This window comes from Sarcophilus harrisii, chromosome 4 (genome assembly GCF_902635505.1).
Source record: "Sarcophilus harrisii chromosome 4, mSarHar1.11, whole genome shotgun sequence".
NCBI classification, from domain to species: domain Eukaryota; kingdom Metazoa; phylum Chordata; class Mammalia; order Dasyuromorphia; family Dasyuridae; genus Sarcophilus; species Sarcophilus harrisii.
Genome location: NC_045429.1, coordinates 119193206 through 119216879, shown reverse-complemented (window position 1 = coordinate 119216879; position 23674 = coordinate 119193206). Strand labels below are relative to the sequence as shown.

The following is a 23674-nucleotide window of genomic DNA, read 5'->3' as shown; positions in this document are numbered from 1 at the left end:
AGATTTGGGAGAGAGCATATAATTAGACAGGAAAGCGATTTTTAAATAATTAACAATGAAAAGACAAGTTCCCTGTGAATGAAAAGACAACTCACAATTAATCAGGAGAAAGGGAATGCACCATAAGGTAGGAGTACTTCTTTGACTAGCAGGCTAAATTCAAAGAGGAGTTCAAGCATCCTAAAATAAACCAGAAGAAGAAACACCCCGAGGCATGGGGGAGGGGTGGAGAGAATGTGGACAAAATGCCACAATGGGCTAACCCAAAAGGGAGGGATTCAGCAAAGATGACATGGAACATAGGCAGATTTATAGGGGAAATTTAACCTCAGGTTTTTTATACAACTTGGATTTCTGACTAGACACAGTAATGTGGAGCTACCTAAGACCTCCACTAAGGATGAGACTATAAAATTTGAAATGATCCCCATCAGTGACCTTCCTTGCTTGCCTCAGGGAGTAATTTTATCCTTACTTCAGGCTTTTTCTGCCTACCCACCTAGTTACCCAGGATCTCATCATACTTATATATCCTTATATGAAAATATCTCTTTCAGTCCTTTATCTCTAAAAGGAAATTGGTAAATTTCTTATCACGAAACCCGAAATCCGGAGTGGTGATTAGTGATTGTGTGGCTAAAGTTTTCAATGTTGTTTTTCTTTACTAGGTTACTATTTCTGGTCCTCGAAACTTCACTCTGAAACAATTCCTTTCATTATTCCACTAGAATTGTATAATATTCCATTAGACATGTTATATTTTGTTCAGTTATTTCTCAAACATCCAGTTCTTTGTTAGTGGTCAAAGGGCAAACACAGTTTAGTGATTCTTTGTGTATAGTTCCAAATTGCTTTGTACTATGGCAATCTCAATCCAAAGATCCACAAATGTGAGTTAATGTACCTATCTTCCAAATAGTTCTCAAAATAATTGTCATTCTCTTTTCAGTTGTTTTGCTAAACTGATAGACATGAGGTAGAACTTCAGTTGTTTCAATCTACATCATTATCATTAATGTTTTGGAATATTTTTGCAAATAGTTTTTGATAGCTTGACATTTATCTTATGAAAATAACCTGATCATATCCTTTTTGGAAATATCTCTAGTTAATCTTCATTATGTATAAGGCCTACTTTTGGCATCAGATAAGTTTGTAGATTATGAAAAATCTTTTTATTTCTATGCTTTATAATACTTTAAAATAAGTTTTTATTGATATATATTTTTTACCTACAAACATTAGTTTTTACCCAATATCCCTCTTCTCTTATCCAGAGTCATGTCATAAACAATTTTTTTAAAGACAAAAAGAACAGTACACTGAACAATTCTGAAAATATGTGCAATTTGTAATACTTGTGACCTCCCAATTATTTGTTTATAATTTTCACCATTTATTTTTGATTATTTTGTGTGTGAGGTTCCATTTACATGATTGTATTCATTGTGTGGACTATTTTCTTGGCTTTTCTTACTCTATTTTGCATAAAGGCATATAGATCTTTCCAATACTCGTGCTAAAAATCCTATAGAACATGAGTTTAGAAGGGTCTTTTTTAGTAAAGTAAGTTCAACTATGTCACCCCTCAATAAATTTCAGTAACTCCCTATTTTCTCCAGGATAAAATACAGAATGCTGTTTGATATTCAAAGACTTTCATATCCTAGTCCTCTCCTACCTTTTCAGTCTTCTGCCATCTGATTCCCTGACATATATTATCTGAACTAGTGACATTGGGCCTCCTTGTTCCATGAACAAGACATTCCCCCAGACTATCCCTCCATGCCTAGAATGTTTCTTTTTTCTCCCTCCACTCTGACTGCTGGTTCCCTTGGCTTGAAGTTCTAATTAAAATTGCATTTTGTAGTGGAAGTCTTCCATAGTCTCTTAATTTCAATGCCTTCCCTCTTTTAATTATTCCCTATTTATCCTGTGCATAGTTTGTATGTATTTCTAGTGCCTCCATTAGCTTGTGAGTTTCTTGAGGGCAGGGCTTGTCTTTTGCCCTTTTTGTATGACTAGTGAATGGGATTGATTGGATGAAGTATTTCTCAGTATTAAGTAACACGATTCCCTGTTCCCAGAAATGAGACCTTGTAAAGGTCATTTGATCTCTGAAGGGATGAACTTTGACCCTGAGATACAGGCAGTCGCAGGAAGTGACATGACCTGTGGGAGGCAGCCAACATTTGTGACCATTGATCAAGGATAGTTATGTCCTTTTAATCTATCCAATGAGAAGGCTCAAGCCTTTTGCTTTTAAGCCAGAAGCTGGCCAGGTTGCAGGAGCACATGGTGGAGTTGGGATGGCTTCCAGGTCTGTCTGAGCCTCTCCTTGCAGGCATTAAATAAATGCTGATGATGCTTCTGATTTGTTAATTGGGAAAGGGGGTCTTGCACCCGACCTGTCCCACACACTAATACTCAGTGAAGGGCCAAGTAGATGGTAGATGCTTGATAAATATTTATTAATTAATATCAAAAGTTTCATGGGCAGTGGGGACACAATAGAACTTTTTAGTAAATATGGAAGTAAAGTAAGAATACCCAGTCCTCACTATTGTCTGATCATCAAAATACTTGGCATTATTTTAAAAACAGAGATTTACATCAATAGAAATGACTATGCAAAAAAAAGGATCTAAAACAATGGAATTCAATAGCCTATTATATAACAAAGTAGAAAATAAAAATTACTTCGAAAAGATTTTAATATTTGATAAAAACTGCCGAGAAAATGGGAAAGGCAAAAATCAGGCTTTCAGCCTAACAATTTAAAATTGTTTCACAATATATCCTAAGTGGATTTGCAATCTTAATATTAAAGATCATAACATAAATAATTAGAAGAGAAGCTGATTATATATCTCTCACTGCTATGGATAGGAGATGTGCTCTACTTATATAAAATAATTTTTTGGTAGTTTGATTGGATACTGAATAAGTAAATTAATTTATATAAGAGTTGTCATTTTCATTATACTGCTTCAGCCTACCCATGAGCAATTATATTTTTCCATTTGTTTAGATCTGACTTTTTGTAAATTTGTGTACAAAATTTATTTTGTAATTGTGTTCATACGGTTTAGGAGATATATTCTTAAGAAGCAAGGGAGAGAGGCAATTACAAAAGAGATAACTTTGCATGAAAATCAAAACTTCTGCATAGACACAATTACCTAGGATAAGAAAGGAAACAATTAAATGGGGAAATTTTATTTTATCAAGTTTCTTTGACAAGGTTTGGTATTGAAAAGCAATAAATGATTAATATGTATGTTGGAAATAGCTAAAGAAATTGTGGTACATGATATAACAGAATTATGATGATTATAATAACAATAATGATAACAGCTAATATTTATATAACTCCTGCTATGTGTTTCAGATGGCAGTGTAGTGTCAAAATGCTTGACTTGGAATAAGCTATAGCTTCCAATTCTGTTTCAAACATTAATAGCTGTGTCATCCTAGACCAGTCACTTTACTCTCTTCTTTAATGAGATAATATATGTAAAGTGCTTTACAAATGTTAAAGGGCTATGTAAGTACAACCTATTATTATTATTTAGTGTAATTTTGAATATTTTTCCTTTATTTCTTTGTATTTGTATTTGTATTTCTTATGACATATTTCATTGAATTCATAAACATCATGACTTGTTCAACTATTTTCCTATTACTGTGACATAAAGGTTATTAGGAATTATCACTCCATAATGTATTAAGGCATGATTTGTGAGCATTTAGAAAGGGAAAAAGACAAGCCCTGCCCTCAAGGAACTCACAACAAAGAACACATTTTTTTCACCTAAGAGTCAGCATAGCTTTATCAAAAATAGGTCTCATCATATTAATCTCATTTTTTTTTGACAGGTTTACTAGACTTGTCATGGTTTACTTAATTAGGGAAATTGAAATACATAGAATTTGACAAATTCTCTCATGTTATCCTTGTGGGCATAGTAGAAAGAACTGGCTTAGATAATAGTATAATTAAGTGGACCTAATGATGAATGACCAGAACCTAAGAATAATTACTAAATAACACTTTTGAAAGAGGTTTCTAATGGAAGGTCTTAGAGGGACTTGTCCTTGGTTCTAATATTTTTAATCTATAGCTAATATATTGAATGACAGAATTGGGCTCCCTCCAAATCTTAATCGGTCAGACCCCCCAAACCTAATACTGTGAAATTTAATGAAAATAAATTTCTTGCATTCAGGTTAAAAAATTAAATTAGGTAAGTATAGAATATGAAAATCAGGGTTAAACATCAATTTATATTGAAAAAAAAATCAGGGAATTTTGGTGGACTACAAAAATAACATGTGTAGACAGTAATATGGCAGCAAAAGAAGCTACATATTCTTAGATTGCAATCAATGTAAGTATAATAATCCAAAAAGAGGGAGTAATAATCCCATATTGCTGAGATCTATCTGCCATCTTTTGTATTCAGTTCTTGGCACTATATGTATTGAAGGCCATTGTCAAAGTTGGGAGTGCATCCATAGAAATGTTAGTAGAATGATTCCAATCCATGCCTAATGAAGATTAACTGAAAGAATCAGAAATGTTATTCTGTATAATATTGGGTTGAAGGTTGGGAAGGGATGGATTTATAAGAGTTTTCAAATATATAAAAGTATGTTATATAAAATAAAAGATTTATTCTGCTTGACTACAGAGAGCAATTTCTACTAATTAAAAAGGGAAAAAAAAAAAACCAAACAAACAAAAAAAAACAACTTCCAAATTATTTTAGTTGCCCAAAAGTGAAATGAATTGTATTGAGAATTTAGAGATCTTTAAATAAGAGGCTGGATGATATATTAGGGAAGTTGTAAAAGGTATTCCTCTTAAAATTTTAGTATTATATGACTTCCAATGCTCCTTCCATCTTTGGATACACTATTGTGAATTAAGAAAACTCACTGATTTAAAAAAATATATATCCAGATTTAAGTCCCAGCTCTATCACTACTGACTTTTGCAAAGCACTTGACCTCTCAATGCCTCACTTTCTTTACCTGTAAAACAATAATAAAAATATCTGAACTGCCTCCATCATTGTGGAGATCTAATGACATTTAGGAGAAAAATCATAGGATGAGAAGAAATAAAAGAATTATACTCAGTGATGAAATACTGGATGAATCAATCAAAATATCAGAGTAAAGGACTACATTCAATACATATTTTTCTTCATATACTCAACATGCTTTGTGTTCACTCTTGCCTATTTCCCAATTTTAGATCTATCTTAGCATTGTAGAAGTAGTATTCAACTCATGGTTAATGGTAAGTTGTAACAATAAAAATACAATCTACTATACTTATAGCAATGGCAATAACATTCTGTAATATACTTTAAGTTTCTTAGAGATACCTAAAGAGAATACCTTAAAACCCGTCTTTTTATAGAAATATATTTTATCATCAAATATTTTAGGAAAAATATGTATTTCTCTAACCGTTAGTATCTGTTGAACTTTCTTTTGTACTGTCTGAGCTTGGAATTTCCTGTACGGTGCCATTCTATATGTGTTTGCATATTTTACTTTTCCCAAGGCCTTCCATTGGTCTTTACCTATATCAGCAATTGACTCATCAAATGGAGGTTCAACGTATAGAACATCATGTATAGAATCTCTCAGTCTGTCCCGTAAGATTTGTGCATACTAAAATAAAATAAAAATAAAAGTTATAATTTTACTATGGCTGGCTCAGTTAGTTATTTGAGTTTCTGCTTTTAAATACTTTTTTGCAGTGGAAGTAACCCTGACAGACCATTGTGGGAAGGGGACAAACTAACACTCTCCTATGAGTTTATTTTTGCATTAGTTTAATAATAACAAACTGTTTTATCTCTTCATAAACAGACATTTGAGTGTATGTATATGCATACATAAAAATACAAATGCATATGCATGCACACACATGCACATAAGCACTTAGATACACATACATAACAGTGTCTCACATTTAGACTGAAAACTGGAGATAGTCAAACCTGAGAAAATTATTTGGATTATTCTGTAGACAAGAGGAAGATCAACAAAATAAAGCACTTGAAATCTTTTTCAGGCTTGTCACATTGAAACCCGGTCTAGTAGTATATATAAGAGATCAGATTCTGCCTCTTAAACTGACCAAAGTCAAGAGCAAGTCACTAAAATGCTCTGAACTTTAGTTTCTTAATAAATAAAATAGGGAGAATAAAATCTAGAGCACCAACCTCAAAGAGATATTGAAGTTCAAATGGCAGTTATAATTATTCTAAGATCTGATGGGATGAGGGCAAAGGAAAGTCCAGACAAATTGCCCTATAAAAATTCAATTCACAAATACATTCAGCTGGCGTATAAGGTGGCATCTGAATTAAGCCTTGAAGAAAAAGCTTATGAAGGAGATGAGAGAATGTATTTCGAACCATCATTCCTTCTGGGCTTTTACTTTTCCTTCATCTCAAACCTGACCTTATTATAGTTAACCCCCTAACCTTAGGGTTCCTCCCCTTTGAACCCTTTGCTCTTGACTATGCATCACTAAACTTTAATCTTGAATTAGTCCCACCACTTGTCTCTTCTCCTGCTGAATAGTTCTGGAAAAAAATCATATACAAGAGGTTCCATTCCAAATTTATGTTATTTAATCCAACTGGATCTTTAGGGCAGCAAGGCAATTGCTTTAGTCCTCCAAAACCCTCAGCAGAGGATCTTAAATTTTATATTTATTGATAAAACAATTTGTTACAAGTTTCCTCATCTCTTCCATTCCATACATTAAAGTCCTGTGACATCATCCTCATCTTTCCTGCTTTACGCCAGTGTATTATGAAAAGATAGACCTTCTACCAAAGGCCACCTTGCATCTCATCCTCTCTCTCTAATCTTCAATTTCTCCTTATCTATTGTTTCATTCTTTGCTATCTACAAAATAAACACATCTGGTCTTCCATTCTTAAAGTTCCTCATTTGGACCCTAATCTCCTCAACTTTCATCCCATATTTTTTCTTTCATCCATTTCACTCAATAATCTTTAGTGACTACCTAATCACTTCCAGCATTAAATATAAAATCTGATTGGAATTTTAAAAATTATTAGTTTTCAACATTTGTTTTTATGATATTTTGATTTTCAGTTTTTCTCCCTCCCATTCCTTCCCCCTCCCCAAGATGGCAATCTGATAGAGGTTATACATGTACAATCATATTAAATCTATCTCCATATTAGTCATGTTGTGATAGAAAAATCAGAAAAAAAGACAAAAACCACAAGCAAGAAAAAGCAAAAAAAAAAAAAGTGAAAATTGTGTGTAGAGGTCCAGAACTATGAAAAGGCATACTTGAATCAAGGACAGCAGGGTGTTTATAGTTAAACACCTACTCAGTATGAGATAATGGTTCTCTAAACGTATAATTAATGTGATGTTGATGTAATGGACAGTTGGAACATGCTCAGTTGTAGTGATATATTTGTCCTGAGGTATTTAAGGGCTGAGAGGATTGTAAAGGGAGACTCTCTCAAGCCACAGACACTCTATCTTTGACCAGCTTTGTGGTGGCTCTCCTGCTTTCTTCACTTCTCCACCTAAAGACCAAGGCCCATCCAAAGATCTTCCAAAAAGCTAGTCCAGACATTATAATAGTGTGCTTCGATATGCAGCCAAACTCCATAATTTTTTCTCTGGGTGTGGGTAGCATTTTCTTTATGAGTCCATTGGGATTGTCTTAGATCATTGCATTCCTGAGAAGATCATCTGTACAATATGCTGTTACTCTGTTCAATGTTTTGGGTTCTGCTCACTTTACTCATTATCAGTCTTTCCAAGTTTTTCTGAAATTAGCCTGCTCGTGATTTCTTACAGAATAATAGTGTTCCATTACATTCACATACCACAGATTTGTTCAGCCATTGATGGGCATCACTTTGATTTCCAATTCTTTCCCAACACAAAAAGATCTACTAAAATATTTCTGTATATGTAGGTCCTTTTCCATTTTTTATGATTTTTTGGGGATATAGAACGCCTAGTGGTACTGCTGGATCAAAGGTTATGTAGTTTGCTTGCCCTTTGGGCATAGTTTCAAGTTGTTCTCCAGAGTGGCTGGATCAGTTCACAACTCCACCAATAATGCATTATTGTCCCAGTTTTCCAAATCTTTTCCAACATTTATCATTTTCCTTTTCTGTCATATTACCCCCTTATAGGTGTGAGTAAGGTGGTATCTTAGAATTGTTTTACTTTGCTTTAATAATTTAGAAATCCTTTTTTTATATGATGATAGCTTTAATTTCTTCTGAAAACTGTTCAAATTTGTCCATATCCTTTGATCATTTATCAGATGGGGAATGATTTGTATTCTTTTAAATTTGACTAGGTTCTCTATATTTTATAAATGAATCCTTTATCAGAAACACTGCTTGTAAAAATTGTTTTTCCAGCTTTCTGCTTCCTTTCTAATCTTGGTTGCATGGGCTTTATTTGTGCAAACACTTTTTAATTTAATGTAATCAAAATTATTCATCTTGAATTTCATGTTTTTATCTTCTGTTTGATCATAAATTATTCTTTTCTGACAGGTAAACTATTCTTGCTCTCCTAATTGGCTTAGCTTTATCCTTTGTCTAAATCATGTACCTATTTTGAGCTTACCTTGGTATAGGGTGTGAGATGTTGATCTATGACTACTTTCTGTCATATTATTTTCCAATTTTCCTAGCAGTTTTTCTCTAATGACAGATTATATCAGAAGCTGGAATTTTTGGGTTTATCAAAAGTAGATTACTGTAGTCATTTACTATTGTGTCTTGTTACCTAACATTCTATTGATCCACCATTCTGTATCTTAGCCAGTATTAATTAATTTTAATGATTACCACTTTATTTAGATCTGGTACAGCTAGGCTCCTTTCCTTTACATTTTTTTCATTTACTTCCCTTGATATTCTTGACCCTTTGTTCTTCCAGATAAATTATTTTCTTTCTAGCTCTATAAAAAACTTTTTTTGGGCAGTTTGATATGGTTCTAAATTTTTATTATATTGGCTTGGCCTACTCATGAGCAATATTTTCCCAATTATTTATATCTGACTTTATTTGCATGAAAAGTGTTTTGTAATTATGTTCACATAGTTCCTGGGTTTGTTTTGGCAGGAAAACTCCCAAATATTTTATATTATCTACAGTTATTTTAAATGGATTTTCCCCCCAACTTTTGCTGCTGGGCTTTGTTAGTAATATATACAAATGCTGATTATTTAAATGGGTTTATTTTATATCTTACAATGATGTTAAAGCTGTTTATTATTTCAATTAATTTTTAGTTGATTCTCTAAGTATACTATAATAGCATCTGCAAAGAATGATAGTTTTGTTTATTCATTGCCTATTCTAATTCCTTCAATTTCTTTTTCTTCTCTCATTGCTAAAACTAAGATTTCAAATACCATATTGAACAGTAATGGTGATAATGAGCATCCTTGCTGAACTTATTGGGAAGGTGTCTAGCTTATCACTATTACTTATTGCTGATGCCATTTTAGATACGGCTGATCATTTTAAGTAAAACTCTTATTTATTCCTATATTCTCTAATGTTTTCAATAGGAATGGATGCTGTATTTTATCAAAGACTTTTTCTGCATCTATTGATATAATCATATGATTTGTTGGTTTTGTTATTAATATGGCCCATTATACTGATAGTTTCCCTAATATTGAACCAGTCCTGCATCGATGGAATAAATTCCTCCTGATCATGGTGTATTATTCTGGTGACAAATTGCTGTAATTGCCTTGCCAATATTTTATTTAAATTTTTTGCATTAATACTCAAAAGGGAGATTAGTCTATACTTTTCTTTCTCTGTTTTGACTCTTTATGGTTTAGGTATCAGCACCATATTTGTGTTTTAAAAAGAATTTGGTAGGGCTCCTTCTTGCCCTGTTTTTTCAAATAAGTTATATAGTGTTGGAATTGGTAATTAAATGTTTAATAGAATTCTCTTGTATATCCATATGGCCTTGAAGATTTTTTTGTGGAGTTAACTTATGGCTTGTTCAATTTTTTTTTTCCTAATAGAAGTATTTTATTTCTTCTATTAATCTGATCAATTCATATTTTTGTCAGTATTTATCCATTTCACTTAGATTGTCAGATTTATTGGCACACAATTGGGCAAAACAGCTCCTACCTGTTTTAATTTTGTCTTTATTAATGAAGTATTCATTTTTTACTTTTTCATTTTGGTAATTTAGTTTTTAAATCAAATTAATGACAGCTTTATTTAATTTTCCTCCCCATCAAACAAGCTCCTAGTTTTATTTATTAGTTAAATAGTTTTCTTACTTTAAATTTTTTAAATCTCTCCTTTGATTTTTAGAATTTCTAATTTGGTACTTAATTAGGGATTTTTAATTTGTTCTTTTTGTATGTTTTTAGTTGCATTTCCAATTCATTGATTTATTTTATTCATATAAGCATTTAGAGATATGAAATTTCCCCTAAGAACTTTTTTGACTGCATCCCATAAGTTTTATTATGTTGTCTCATTACTGTTATTATCTTGGATGAAATTATTGTTTCTGTGATGTGATGTTTGACCCACTCATTCTTTAGGATTAGATGATTTAGTTTCTAATTAATTTTTGGTATATTTTTCCATGGCCCTTTCTCTCAAGTAATTTTTATTGTATCATGATATAAAAAAGATGCATTTATCTTTTTGAATTTGATTATGAGCTTTTATTTTTTAACACATGATTAATTTTTGCATACATGCTAAGTTCTGCTGAGAAAATATATTCCTTTCTATTCCCATTCAATTTTTTCCAGAGGTCTATCATATATAACTTTACTAAAATTCTATATACCTCTTTTACTTCTTTCTTATTTTGGGGTTAGATTTATCTAACTTTGAGAGGGAGAGGTTAAAATCCTCCACTAGTATAGTTTTGATGTCTATTTTATTCTGTGACTTCCTTAACTTCTTCTCTAAGAATTTATGTTATATGCCTTGCTGTATATTTGTTTAGTATTCCTATTACTTCCTTATCTATGACACTTTTTAGCAAGATGTAGTTTCCTTTTTATCTCTTTTAATTAGATCTATTTTTGTTTTTGTTTTATTTGAGATCAAGATTGCTCCCTCTGGTTTTGCTTCAACTGAAACATAATATATTCTGCATCAGCTTTTTACCTTTACTCTGTCTCTCTGCTTCATATTTGTTTTTTGATCCACCCTGCTAACTTTTTCTGTGTTATACAGATTTCATTCCATTCGCAATTACAATTATACTTACTAGTTGTGCACTTCCCTCTTTCCTATTTTGTCTCATTTATACTTCTATATTTTTTACCCTGTCTCTCCTCATCATTATTTTACTTCTGACCACTGCCTACCTCAATTTGCCCTGCCTTCTACCCCCAGCCCTCTCCTCTTTTCCTTTTCTCTTCCTATGTCCATACATGGCAAGGTAAATTTCTATATTTAATTGGTTGTGTATGTTATTCTCTCATTGAGGAAAATCTGATAAAATCCTCTCTTCTTTTCCTCTACTGTAATAGGTTTTTTGTGCCTCTTCATGTGATCTAATTTATCCCATTTTACCTCCCAGCATAATACTTTTTCCATCTCTTAATTTCTTTTTCTTTATGTTATATCAAAATCAACTTATATCCTTTTTCTGTGAATATCCTTCTATCTGGCCCTAATAGAAATACAGTTCTCAAGAGTTACAAATGTCATATTTCCATGTAAATGGGAATGTAAACACTTTAACCTTTAAATAACATATTTGTTTTCTTTCCTGTTTACCTTTTTATACTTCTCTTGAATCTTATATTTGAAGATCAAACTTTCTGTTTATTTCTGGTCTTTTCATGAGGAACAATTGAAAGACCTCTATTTCACTTAATATCCATCTTTTCCCCGGAAAAATTATATTCAATTTTGCTAGGTAGTTGGTAATACAAGCTTCTTTGCTTTTCAAAATATTCCAGGATCTCTTATCCTTTGATGTAGAAGTTGTTCTGTCTTGAGTAATCTTGTCCTGGCTCCTTGATATTTGAATTCTTTCTTTCTGGCTGCCTGTAGTGTTTTCTCCTTGACCTGATAATTCTGGAATTTAGTTACAACATTTTTTTGGAGTTATGGGTATATTTAAAGGGTGCAGGTATAATTTGATTTTATTGTGATGATATAAAAAAGAAACTAGAATAGGAAAGGGGATTCTTCTGAAAGAAGAGGAAAATGGAGTTAAAAATGGGTTAAATTATATTTCATAGAGGCAAAAAAAAGACCTATTTCAATTGAGGGAAAAAAAGAAATGGGCATGAGCATTGTGTGAATCTTACTTTCATCAGATTTAGCTCAGAGAGAGAATATCAGGCATATTTAGCTTCACAGAGAAACTTGTCTCACCCTATAGTGAAGTAGAAGGGGAAAGAGGAAAGGAAAGGGTGAAGGTGAATGGAAGTGGAAACAGAAATATAAGGGGAAAGGTAAAAAAAAGGGAGGAGGGCTGTGAAAGTGGAGGGCTATTTGAAGGAGGGGATGGTCAGAAGCAAAATACTGGACAGGGAAGAAAGGGGAAAGGAAAGAGAAAAAGTATAACTTGGGGAAATGTTAGGGACTTTCCTTCTGAGAATTAACATGTATGCCATGATAGCTGGTAGAGTGAATCCAGGAGGTACAAAGGGGCTTGGCCTCTGAGGCAGGAGGTTCCAGGTATTAAAGGTTTCTCTAGATGGAGACTGGTATGTCCTCTTGCTAGATCTTTTCCTAAGGCTCAGCACTAACTCCAGATGCTCCCTTCTGTGGATCCACCTACACAGTGCTGAGTGGGCTAGTCACGTGGTAATCCCAGAGGAGCATAAATATAAATAGCCAGCTTTGAGTTCATAGGCAAGAAGGATGTGGAGAGAAGTAGAGAGAGGCAGAGATGCAGAGAGAGAGGCAGAGATACAGAAAGAGATTCAGAGATGCAGAGAGACACAGAGACATATACACTTGCTCTTGCTTCCAGTTAACCCCTGCTGAGATTACCAGTAAAGAAAGGCTGTTTGGCACCTTAACATCGGCTCATCCTCATGTGAATCTGGGGAAGATTGGTTTGTACGGCCCTGGCAATCAGTAGTCTAGGTGGGAGGTTACAGGGAAACAAGATGGTGGGAAATACAGAGTTAGTAATTTCAACTATGAATGTGAATGGGATGAACTCTCCCATAAAACAGAAACGGATAGGAGAATGGATTAAAAGTCAGAATCCTACAATATGTTTTTTTACAAGAAACACATTTAAAGCAGAGTGATACATATAAAGTAAAGGTAAAAAGTTGAAGCAAAATCTATTATGCTTCAAATGAAGTTAAAAAAAAAAAAAAGCAGGGGTAGTAATCCTGATCTCAAATCAAGCAAAAGCAAAAATAGATGTAATTAAAAGAGATAAGGAAGAAAACTACATCTTGCTAAAGGGTACCATAAATAATTAAGCAATATCAATACTAAACATATATTCACCAATTAGTATAGCATCCAAATTCCAAGAGAGAAAATTAAGAGAGCTGAAAGAAGAATTAGACAGCAAAACTATATTTGTAGGGGTTCTCAACCTTGCTCTCTCAGAACTAGATTAATCGAATCACAAAATAAATAAGAAAGAAGTTAAGGAGGTTAAATAGAGTTCTAGAAAAATTAGGTATTATAGATCTTTGGAGAGAATTGAATGGAGATGGAAAGAAATATACTTTTTTCTTGGCAGAACATGAAACCTATACAAAAATTGACCCTGTTTAGGGCATTGAAAACCTCAAAATCAAATGCTAAAAGGAAGAAATAGTAAATGCATTTTTTCAGATCATGATGCAATAAAAATTACATTCAATAAAAGGCCAGGGGAAAATAGACCAGAAATTAATTGGAAACTAAATAATCTAATACTGAAGAACGAGTCAGTGAAATAACAAATCATAGACACAATCGATAATTTCATACAAGAGCATGATAATAATGAGACGTGGGATGCAGCCAAAGCAGTTCTTAGGGGAAGTTTTATAGTTCTAGATGCTTGCTTGCATAAAATAAAGAGAAGATCAGTAAACTGGACATGTAATTAACAATGTTAAAAAAAAAACCCAATTAAATACCAAATTTGAAACTCTGAAAATAAAAGGATAGATGAATAAAATTGAAAGAAAACTATTGAATAAACAAAATAGAAGTGGTTTTATGAAAAAACCAACAAAATAGATAAACCTTTAATTAACTTGATTAGAAAAAGGAAAGAAAATAAAATTGCTAGTATCAAAAATGAAAAGGGTGAACTTCCCACCAATGAAAAAGAATTTAGAGCAATAATTAGGAGCTATTTTACCCAACTATATGTCAATAAATCAATCTAAGTGAAATGGAGGAATACTTACAAAAATATAGATTGCCCAGATTAAGTGAAGGGGAAATAAATTACTTAAATAGTACTTATTTTAGAAAAAAAAATTGAATAAGTTATCGATTCCCTAAGAAAAAATCTCCAGGGCCAGATGAATTTACATGTGAATTCTATCAAACATTTAAAGAACAATTCCATTATGCAAACTATTTGGAAAAATAGGGAAAGAAGAAGTTCTACCAAATTCCTTTTATGACACCAATATGGTGCTGATACCTAAACCAGATAAGATCAAAACAGAGAAAGAAAACTATAGACCAATTTCTCTAATGAATATTGATACAAAAATCTTAAATATTAGCTAAGCAATTACAGAAAGTTATTCCCCCGGATAATATACCATGATCAAATAGAATTTATATCAGGAATGCAGGGCTGATTCAATATTAGGAAAACTATTAGCATAACTGACTATATCCATAACCAAACTAACAAAAATCATATGATTATCTCAATAGATACAGAAAAAACATTTGACAAACTCCAACACCCATTCCTGTTAAAAACACTAGAGATGGCACAGCTAGGTGGCACAGTCAATAGAGTACCAGTTCTGAAGTAAGAAGGATCTGAGGTTCAAATCTGATCTCAGATACTTAACACTTCCTAGCTGTGTGACCCTGGGCAAATAATTTAACCCCAATTGCCTCAGCAAAAATATAAAACAAAACAAAACAAAGAAGCCAAAAAAACACCACCACCACCACCAACAACAAACACTACAGAGTATAAGAATAAATGGACTTTTCCTTAAAAATATCAGTAACATCTATTTAAAACCATCAGCAAGCATCATATATAATGGGGACAAACTAGAACCATTCCTAATAAGATGAAGGTGTAACAACGTTGCCCACTATCACCCTTACTATTCAATATTGTATTAGAAATGTTAGCTTTGGCAATAAGAGAAAGAGCTTAAAGGAATAACGTAGGTAATGAGAAACCAAATTATCATTCTTTGCAGATAATATGATGGTATACTTAGAGAATCAACTAAAAAACTACTTGAAACAATTCACAACTTTAGCAAAATTGCAGGATACAAAATAAATCCACATAAATCATTATTATTTATATATATTACCAACAAAGTTCAGCAGTAAGAGATACAAAGAGGAATTTCCATTTAAAATAACTGTAGATAATATAAATTATTTGGAGTTTACATGCCAAAGCAAAGTCTGGAACTATATGAACATAATTACAAAACACTTTCCACATAAAGTAAGATCTAATCAATTGGAAAAGTATCAAGTGCTCATGTGTAGGTTGAGCTAATATAATATGACAGTACTATCTAAATTAATCTACCTATTCAGTACCATACCAATCAAACTCCCAATAAATTATTTTACAGAGCTAGAAAAAAATAATAATAAAGTTCATGTGGAAGAACAAAAAAGATCAAGAATTTAAAGGAAATTAATGGGGAAAAATGCAAATGAAGATGGCCTAGCTGTACCAGACTTCAAATAATATCATTAAGCAGTAGTCATCAAAACTATTTGCTACTGGCTAAAAAATCCAATAGTTAATCAGTAGAATAAGGTTCATAAGATACAACAGTCAATGACTGTGGTAATTTAGTATTTGACAACCCAAAGACCCCAGCTTTTGGGATAAGAACTCACTATTTGTCAAAAACTGCTGGGAAAATTAGAAATTAGTATGGCAGAAACTAGGCATTGACCCACACCTAATATCCTATACCAAGATAAGGTCAAAATGGGTTCATGATTTAGACATAAAGAGGGATATTATAAACAAATTAGAAGAACAAAGGATTGTTACCTCTCAGATCTATGGAGAAGGAAGGAATTTGTGGCCAAAGAAGAATTGGAGTACATTATTGAATACAAAATGGATAATTTTGATTATATTAAGTTAAAAATGTTTTGTACAAACAAAACCAATGCAGATAAGATTAGAAGGGAAGCAATAAAGTGGGGGAAAATTTTTACATTCAAAAGTTCTGATAAAGGCCTCATTTCTAAAATATATAGAGGATAGACTCAAATTTGTAAGAATTCAAGCTATTTTCCAATCCCTAAGTGGTCAAAGGATATGAACAGATAATTTTCAGATGAAGAAACTGAAACAATTTCTAGTCATATGAAAAGGTGCTCTAAATCATTATTGATGAGAGAAATACAAATTATGACAACTCTAATGTACCACTACACACCTTTTCAGATTGGCTAAGATGACAGGAAAAGATAATGAATGTTGGAGAGGATGTGGGAAAACTAAGGCACTAATATATTGTTGGTGGAGTTATGAACTCATTCAACCATTCTGGAGAAGAATTTGGAAGTATGCCCAAAGAGCCATTAAACTGCATACTCTTTGATACAGTAGTGTATCCCAAAGAGATCTTAAAGGACGGAAGGGGACCCACATGTACAAAAATGTTTGTGGCAGCTCTTTCTGTACTGGCAAGAAACTGGAAATTGAGTGGATGCCCATGATTTGGAGAATGGATGAATAAGTTATGGTATGTGAATGCTATAAGAAGTGATCAGCAGGATGATTTCAGAGAGTCTGGAGAGACTTATGTGAATTGATGTTATGATACATGAGTAGAACCAGGAGTTCACCATTCACAGCAACAGCAAGATTATGATGAATTATTCTGATGCATGTGGGTCTTTAAAAAATGAGATGATTCAGGCCAGTTCCAATGATCTTTTTGATGAAGAGAATCATCTATAACCAGAGAGAGGACTATAGGAACTGAGTGTGGATCACAACATAGTATTTTCACTCTTTTTGTTATTATTTGCTTGCATTTTGTTTTCTTTCTCATTTTTTTCCCTTTTTGATCTGACTTTTCTTGTGCAGCAAGATAATTGTATCATATAATAATTGTGCAGCAAGATAAACATGTATAGAAGAATTGCATATATTTAGCATATATTGAATTTACTTGCTGTCTATGGGAGGAGGTTGGGGGAAGAAGGTACACAAAGTTTTGCAAGGATGAATGATGAAAATTATTCATGCTTGTTTTGAAAATAAAAAGCTTTAAGAAAAAAAAAAAAACCATTAAATAGAATTATCTCTAAGTATCTGAAGGGCTATCCTGTGGAAGATGGGTTTGGGTTGCTTGGCTTCAAGGTTGCAAATCAAATCTCCCTAGAATGTAGCAGGGAAAACTGTCTAATGATTCAAGTTATCAATCAGAATGAAAATAATTATTTATAAAACCATTTAATGTCAGTAAAGCATTTTATATTGTCTCACTTGATTCTCACAAATAGGAATGATTGCCTCTGGATCAGACAGTATGGGATAAAAAGACTTAGAGCTGGAAGGTACACTACAAGTCATTTAATTCAATTGTGTTCTTTTATAGCTGAGGCACAGAGGGATTAAATTAAGCTCCTAGGGCAGCACAGTGTCACTACTGAAGGCTTATTTCTGGACTTGAAATCACTCGTGTCAAAAGTGCACCAATGACACACAAGAGGCAGGATTCAAACCCAGTTCTTCTCGTTTCAAGGCACATCTTCCTTCCCCTCCCCCCCCCCCCCCCCCCCCCCCCCCCCCCCCCCCCCCCCCCCTCTCCGTTCACCAAGAGAGACAAGACCCTGAGAATGCTTTACATGTGATCCCATATCCCGTACAGGTTAGATTAACTGGTCAAATCCTCTGGAACTCAGTTAAGACACAAATTTTTTCAGTTTCATTGTTCTGTTTCCGAAGGTGGGGGGAAGGCGGAGAGAAAACCGGGGCGCTTTCAACTGGGAGGGGCCCGTCATCGTTTGGAGGGGAGGGGGCCCAGTCACTGCCACCCCACTCACAGACTCCTTCTCAAACATGCTGGGCCTTCGCTCTCTCTCTCTCTCCCTCTTCGCCTGGGTCGCAGAGGTCCCCGAGGGCTGGGAAGGCATTGCAGGGGCCTTCAAGCCTCGACCCGAAGGGTTGGTGCTACCGGAGGCCTGCGCCCCTCGTTTATCCATGGTGCTTTGCCTCTTTCCCTTAAGTCACCACCAGGAGGTTCTGTTCTACGCCTTTCCCTGGCCCTGCCCAGGGGCCGGGGCCTCCACTTCGACTCACTGTAAGAAACTGGTAACTAAGCCAAGCACGCTCCTCCGACTGGTCACGTGCGCCAGAGGCGCGAAGAGCTGGAGGGAGACTCCACGGAAGTTGCGTCATCGACCCAGCCTCGCTACGGACCGGAAGTCGGAAGTGCTAGTTGTCGAAAGAAGGAGAAGGGTATAGGTTCATCTCGCGAGACACCTTTGCTGTAGAGAGCTCAGGGAGAGTCCGACTGTGTTGTGATGAAGCCGGCGGTTGTTCTCTTCTGTCTAGTGGTGAAGTCAGACCAGGACTGGAAACCCATTTCGAAACGCCGACTGTCGCAGAGTTAGCCCCTCTCAGGATCGCTGCTCCCGCGACTCCCTTTGCTATAAGAGGCGGAGTATGTGTGTGCGTCAAGCCGGCTGCACCCTACAGCGTGCGCGTTCTGCCTCTTTTCTGAGCCATGGCCCCCTCTGGCCTTCTGGCGAATCAGCCTGGGAAACCCTTGTCGGAATAATGTTGCGGTTGTATTACGCATGATGGGGGGGAGTGCCAGGTTGCCCTCCGAGGCTAGTAAAAATAAAGACGTAATCGCTTCTTTTCCCGCCCATGTTTTTGGATCTGGGGAATCTTCCCCCGGACGTTTGGGGGCGTTCCCAAGTTAAGAAAAGAATCCTTATTGGTCCAGACTCTAGAGGAGAGGTTCGTACATGCAGGGTTCAGGCATTTTGTACTACCTTCGAGGGCTGCTTTAGGTACTGGTGGAGCTTAGAGTAGGGTGGGTTCTCTTTGGAAACGAAGTCGGGGCTACAGTATACTGCTAGTGGGTGGTGAAGTTTGTTCCCTCCAAGAGATCAGTTTAGCTCGGCTTGGAAGCCTAAAGCGGGAAGCCGGCGAGCATTTATTAAGGTTTGCCCTGTGCCAGACGTTATGCCACGTGCAAAATGTTCTTATCTGAAAGGTCTTTGAATGCTAATGGAGGAGACAGGTATATACTGTTTCTCTACCTATATATACGTGTGTTTGTGTGACTTATATGATATTGCACATAGCTATAGATCTGTATTATATATAGGAATATATGTGATATATTAAAATTATGTGTATGTGTGTTTCTCTACCTATATATATGTGTGTGTGTGACTTATATAATATTGCACATATCTATAGATCTGCATTATATATAGGAATATATGTGATATATTAAAATTATATGTATGTGTTTCCCTACCTATATATATGTGTGTGTGTGACTTATATAATATTGCACATAGCTATAGATCTGTATTATATATAGGAATATATGTGATATATTAAAATTATATGTATGTGTGTTTCTCTACCTATATATATGTGTGTGTGTGGCTTATATAATATTGCACATATCTATAGATCTGTATTATATATAAGAATATATGTGATATATTAAAATTATATGTATGTGTGTTTCCCTACCTATATATATGTGTGTGTGTGGCTTATATAATATTGCACATATCTATAGATCTGTATTATATATAAGAATATATGTGATATATTAAAATTATATGTATGTGTGTTTCTCTACCTATATATATGTGTGTGTGTGACTTATATAATATTGCACATATCTATAGATCTGTATTATATATAAGAATATATGTGATATATTAAAATTATATGTATGTGTGTTTCTCTACCTATATATATGTGTGTGTGTGGCTTATATAATATTGCACATATCTATAGATCTGTATTATATATAAGAATATATGTGATATATTAAAATTATATGTATGTGTGTTTCTCTACCTATATATATGTGTGTGTGTGGCTTATATAATATTGCACATATCTATAGATCTGTATTATATATAAGAATATATGTGATATATTAAAATTATATGTATGTGTGTTTCCCTACCTATATATATGTGTGTGTGTGACTTATATAATATTGCACATATCTATAGATCTGTATTATATATAAGAATATATGTGATATATTAAAATTATATGTATGTGTGTTTCCCTACCTATATATATGTGTGTGTGTGGCTTATATAATATTGCACATATCTATAGATCTGTATTATATATAAGAATATATGTGATATATTAAAATTATATGTATGTGTGTTTCCCTACCTATATATATGTGTGTGTGTGACTTATATAATATTGCACATAGCTATAGATCTGTATTATATATAGGAATATATGTGATATATTAAAATTATGTGTATGTGTGTTTCCCTACCTATATATATATGTGTGTGTGTGACTTATATAATATTGCACATAGCTATAGATCTGTATTATATATAAGAATATATGTGATATATTAAAATTATATGTATGTGTCTTTCTCTACCTATATATGTGTGTGTGTGTGACTTATATAATATTGCACATATCTATAGATCTGTATTATATATAAAAATATATGTGATATATTAAAATTATATGTATGTGTTAACCTTACGGGGGTCAGCAAATTTTAGAATACATATGTCTGTCTGTGTTTTTATATATAGTATGCATGTTTATGTTTTCTGAAATTTACTTTCCCTTGTAGGATTAACACACACAGAGATAGGTGTATCTATACTTGTGTGTATCTACACAAATCCTTACAGGGAGTAATCAAATTTTCACAAGTGTGTATGTATTGTGGGGTTAGAGGAACACTAGAGCAGTTATTTCCTGTTAGCCTTTCCCCGCTGGGGTTACTACAAATTTATGCTGTATATGTTTTGTAGTTTTCACGTTTGTCTCCTACATGAAACTGTGAGCTCTTTGAGGGAAGAAACTTTTTTTTTTCTGAATCATATTTCTTGTAATAATTGCTTCTTAATTTGGGATTCTAGTTTTCAAGTCCTGAGGTTGAAAGTTGGGGCTTGCTGGGAGAGCTAGCACAGGCTTCCTTAATTTGTTCCTAGCTTGAGCCTGTCCTTTTGAAATGTGCGAGATAGGAAAGGCTTGTGCCAGGTCCTAGGTTACATCCTTCCCTTTACAAATAGAAGGGCTATGTTGGAAATTCACTTTTCACTAAAGCATTTGCAAAGCTTAGCATTCCCAGAGGCTGTCTTAGAAGGCAAAGATCAAGAATTGTTCCATTTTTTTTTTTTTTTTTGTCTGTAATCTCAGAACTTGTGAACTGTCTTTAAGTGCTTAAAAATATATGGTGAATTGAATTGATGCTTCTCTTATCTCTACACATCAACTCTACCACCTGCTTTTTCAGTCATAATTTTACTTCTGTGGGACTTGAAGTCTTTTTTGCCAAGAGATCCCTTTTAAGTATCAGTAACCTTGGGATGAAGCACAGCTTGTTTTCTAGAAATATTAATTATTGATATTTTTATATTGATTGATAATTATTGATATTGACATAAAAATTGATTTTTATTTGGAAGGAAGAAGCAAGATACTGTCCGGAAATAGAAACAGGGAAATTTTGTATGTTTTATACAGAAAAGAGAATCTCATTTGGTGCAGTGGATAATACTCAGGTTTTGTAGCCAGAAGACTGTTTTGTGCCTCATGGTCATCCTTGAATGAATGAATGAGTGAATGGATTAATGATTAATATTGGGTAGCTGTGTGATCACATATGATTAAATTTTTTTATTTAAAAAAGATGATAGTTTATGTAATCTACTAACTTAATATACCACATACATATATAATTCATAATCTGTCTTTTAAGAACTACAAAGTAATTCTCAGTTGTACCACTTTTATTACTTAATATCTGAGCTTTTGTTTAGTTATTTATAAAACTGCTGGCAATATTTTCATTACTCACCTCATAAAATTGTCATCAGGAAAATGTTTTGTAAAGTACCTATAAATGTGAATTATTGTTATTGCTTCTTTAGGTTCATTAGTCTCACTTAAAATTATCCTGTGGGTACATACATTAACATAGAGTCTCATGTCTAATACTCAGAATAGGTTGGTATAGAAGATGATTTTTGGTATGTTATATCATGAAGTTTGAAGATTTAATGTAGACAAGAATGGAACTATCTTTTGGCTTGTTGGTTGAGATAGTAGGTTGTTGAATCTTTTTGTTTCGCTTCATATCATTGCATTTCATTCGCCCTACCTAGGAACAGGAGATACAAAGGTTTGAAAAGCTTTTTACATGTTATTCTCATTTTGATTTTCACAAAAGCCCTGTAAAGTAATTGATCTTATTGTCCTTATTTTATTGATGAGGAAGTAGAAGTTCAGAAACACTGAATTAAGTTCAACATTTTAAAGCACCTACTTTTACAACTTACTGCTTTATTTTTAAAAAATGACATTTTTAGACGGTGCATTGAGAGAATACTTAGAAGTTAATATTTTAATTCTATTTTATCTAAATTTTAAACATTTAATATATTTTCCTTTCTGCTTTTTTAAAGGCAACTCAGTTTATTTACTGTATCATTTTATATTTATTTTCTCTTTGTCTTCTTGATAGCAAGTTTCCATTATGTCCTATATTTCAGATGTTAATAACTGACTCCATCACTACGTGCCTATCTCCCCCAGTATATGACCTGGTTTGCAAAGTTGGGTTTGAAGCAAAAGAAAGCCATGATATCAACAGCATTGTATCTCAGTATGGGGAAGTGTGCTGGAAAACAATTGCTAAATATATGTGCTATGCAGATTCAGGTTTGTATCTGTTGTGTCTGCCTCCTTTGAGAGGATGGTGTTGCCATTCACAGTAATAGGGAACAGAGGGAAAGAAGGTTTGGGGAGGTGGGTAATGAGTTCTGTTTTGGACATACTGAGTTTAAGATGTATATTGGACACCCAGTTTGAGGTGCCTTGAAAGGCAGTCAAAGATGCAAAATTGGAGATCAGCCATATTTATAGGCAGTAGAAAAGGGATCCATAGACAGGGAGAGATTAAAAATAAATGAGAGAGTGAGAATGATAATCTGTTGAAGGAAATAGGATGTGGTGGAATCACTTGAACAGGTAGAGGGGTTAGCTTTGGTAAGAATTAAGATTGTTTTATCATATGAAGGAGGAGAGTATAGCAGAAGAAACTTGAGTGATAAATGAGGAAGAAGGAGCTCAGGTGAATGGCCTCAATTTTTTTCTGTAAAATATTAGGCAGAGTTCTTGTTGTTTGCTACATACCAGGCACTGTATTAAGTTCTGAGGATTCAAAGAGAAATAGTGATTGGAATTATACCTTAA

General features: G+C 33.8%; 2 protein-coding genes across 9 annotated transcripts in view; one reads left to right on the top strand and one right to left on the bottom strand.

Annotated features, from left to right (window-relative positions):
* The window catches only part of TCTE3 (t-complex-associated-testis-expressed 3), a 30329-nt gene extending 11689 nt beyond the window's left edge, over nucleotides 1-18640 (bottom strand). The window contains exons 1-2 of one of the 2 annotated variants that reach the window (XM_031937454.1): nucleotides 18524-18640; nucleotides 5482-5688 (exon numbers count right to left, since the gene is read on the bottom strand). In XM_031937454.1, the coding sequence (XP_031793314.1) occupies nucleotides 5482-5688; nucleotides 18524-18622 (306 nt within the window). In that variant the 5' untranslated portion in view covers nucleotides 18623-18640. Of the gene's footprint in view, nucleotides 1-5481; nucleotides 5689-18267 lie in introns of both variants that reach the window. The other variant, XM_003769623.4, reaches the window with a different exon arrangement.
* Nucleotides 18641-18804: 164 nt separating this feature from the next.
* ERMARD (ER membrane associated RNA degradation) overlaps nucleotides 18805-23674 on the top strand; it is a 43319-nt gene continuing 38449 nt past the window's right edge. For 4 of the 7 annotated variants that reach the window (XM_031937450.1, XM_031937452.1, XM_023503367.2 and 1 more), the window contains exons 1-2: nucleotides 19036-19189; nucleotides 22972-23140. In XM_031937450.1, coding sequence (XP_031793310.1) covers nucleotides 19097-19189; nucleotides 22972-23140 — 262 coding nt within the window. In that variant the 5' untranslated portion in view covers nucleotides 19036-19096. The other 3 variants (XM_023503370.2, XM_023503369.2, XM_031937453.1) reach the window with 3 other exon arrangements.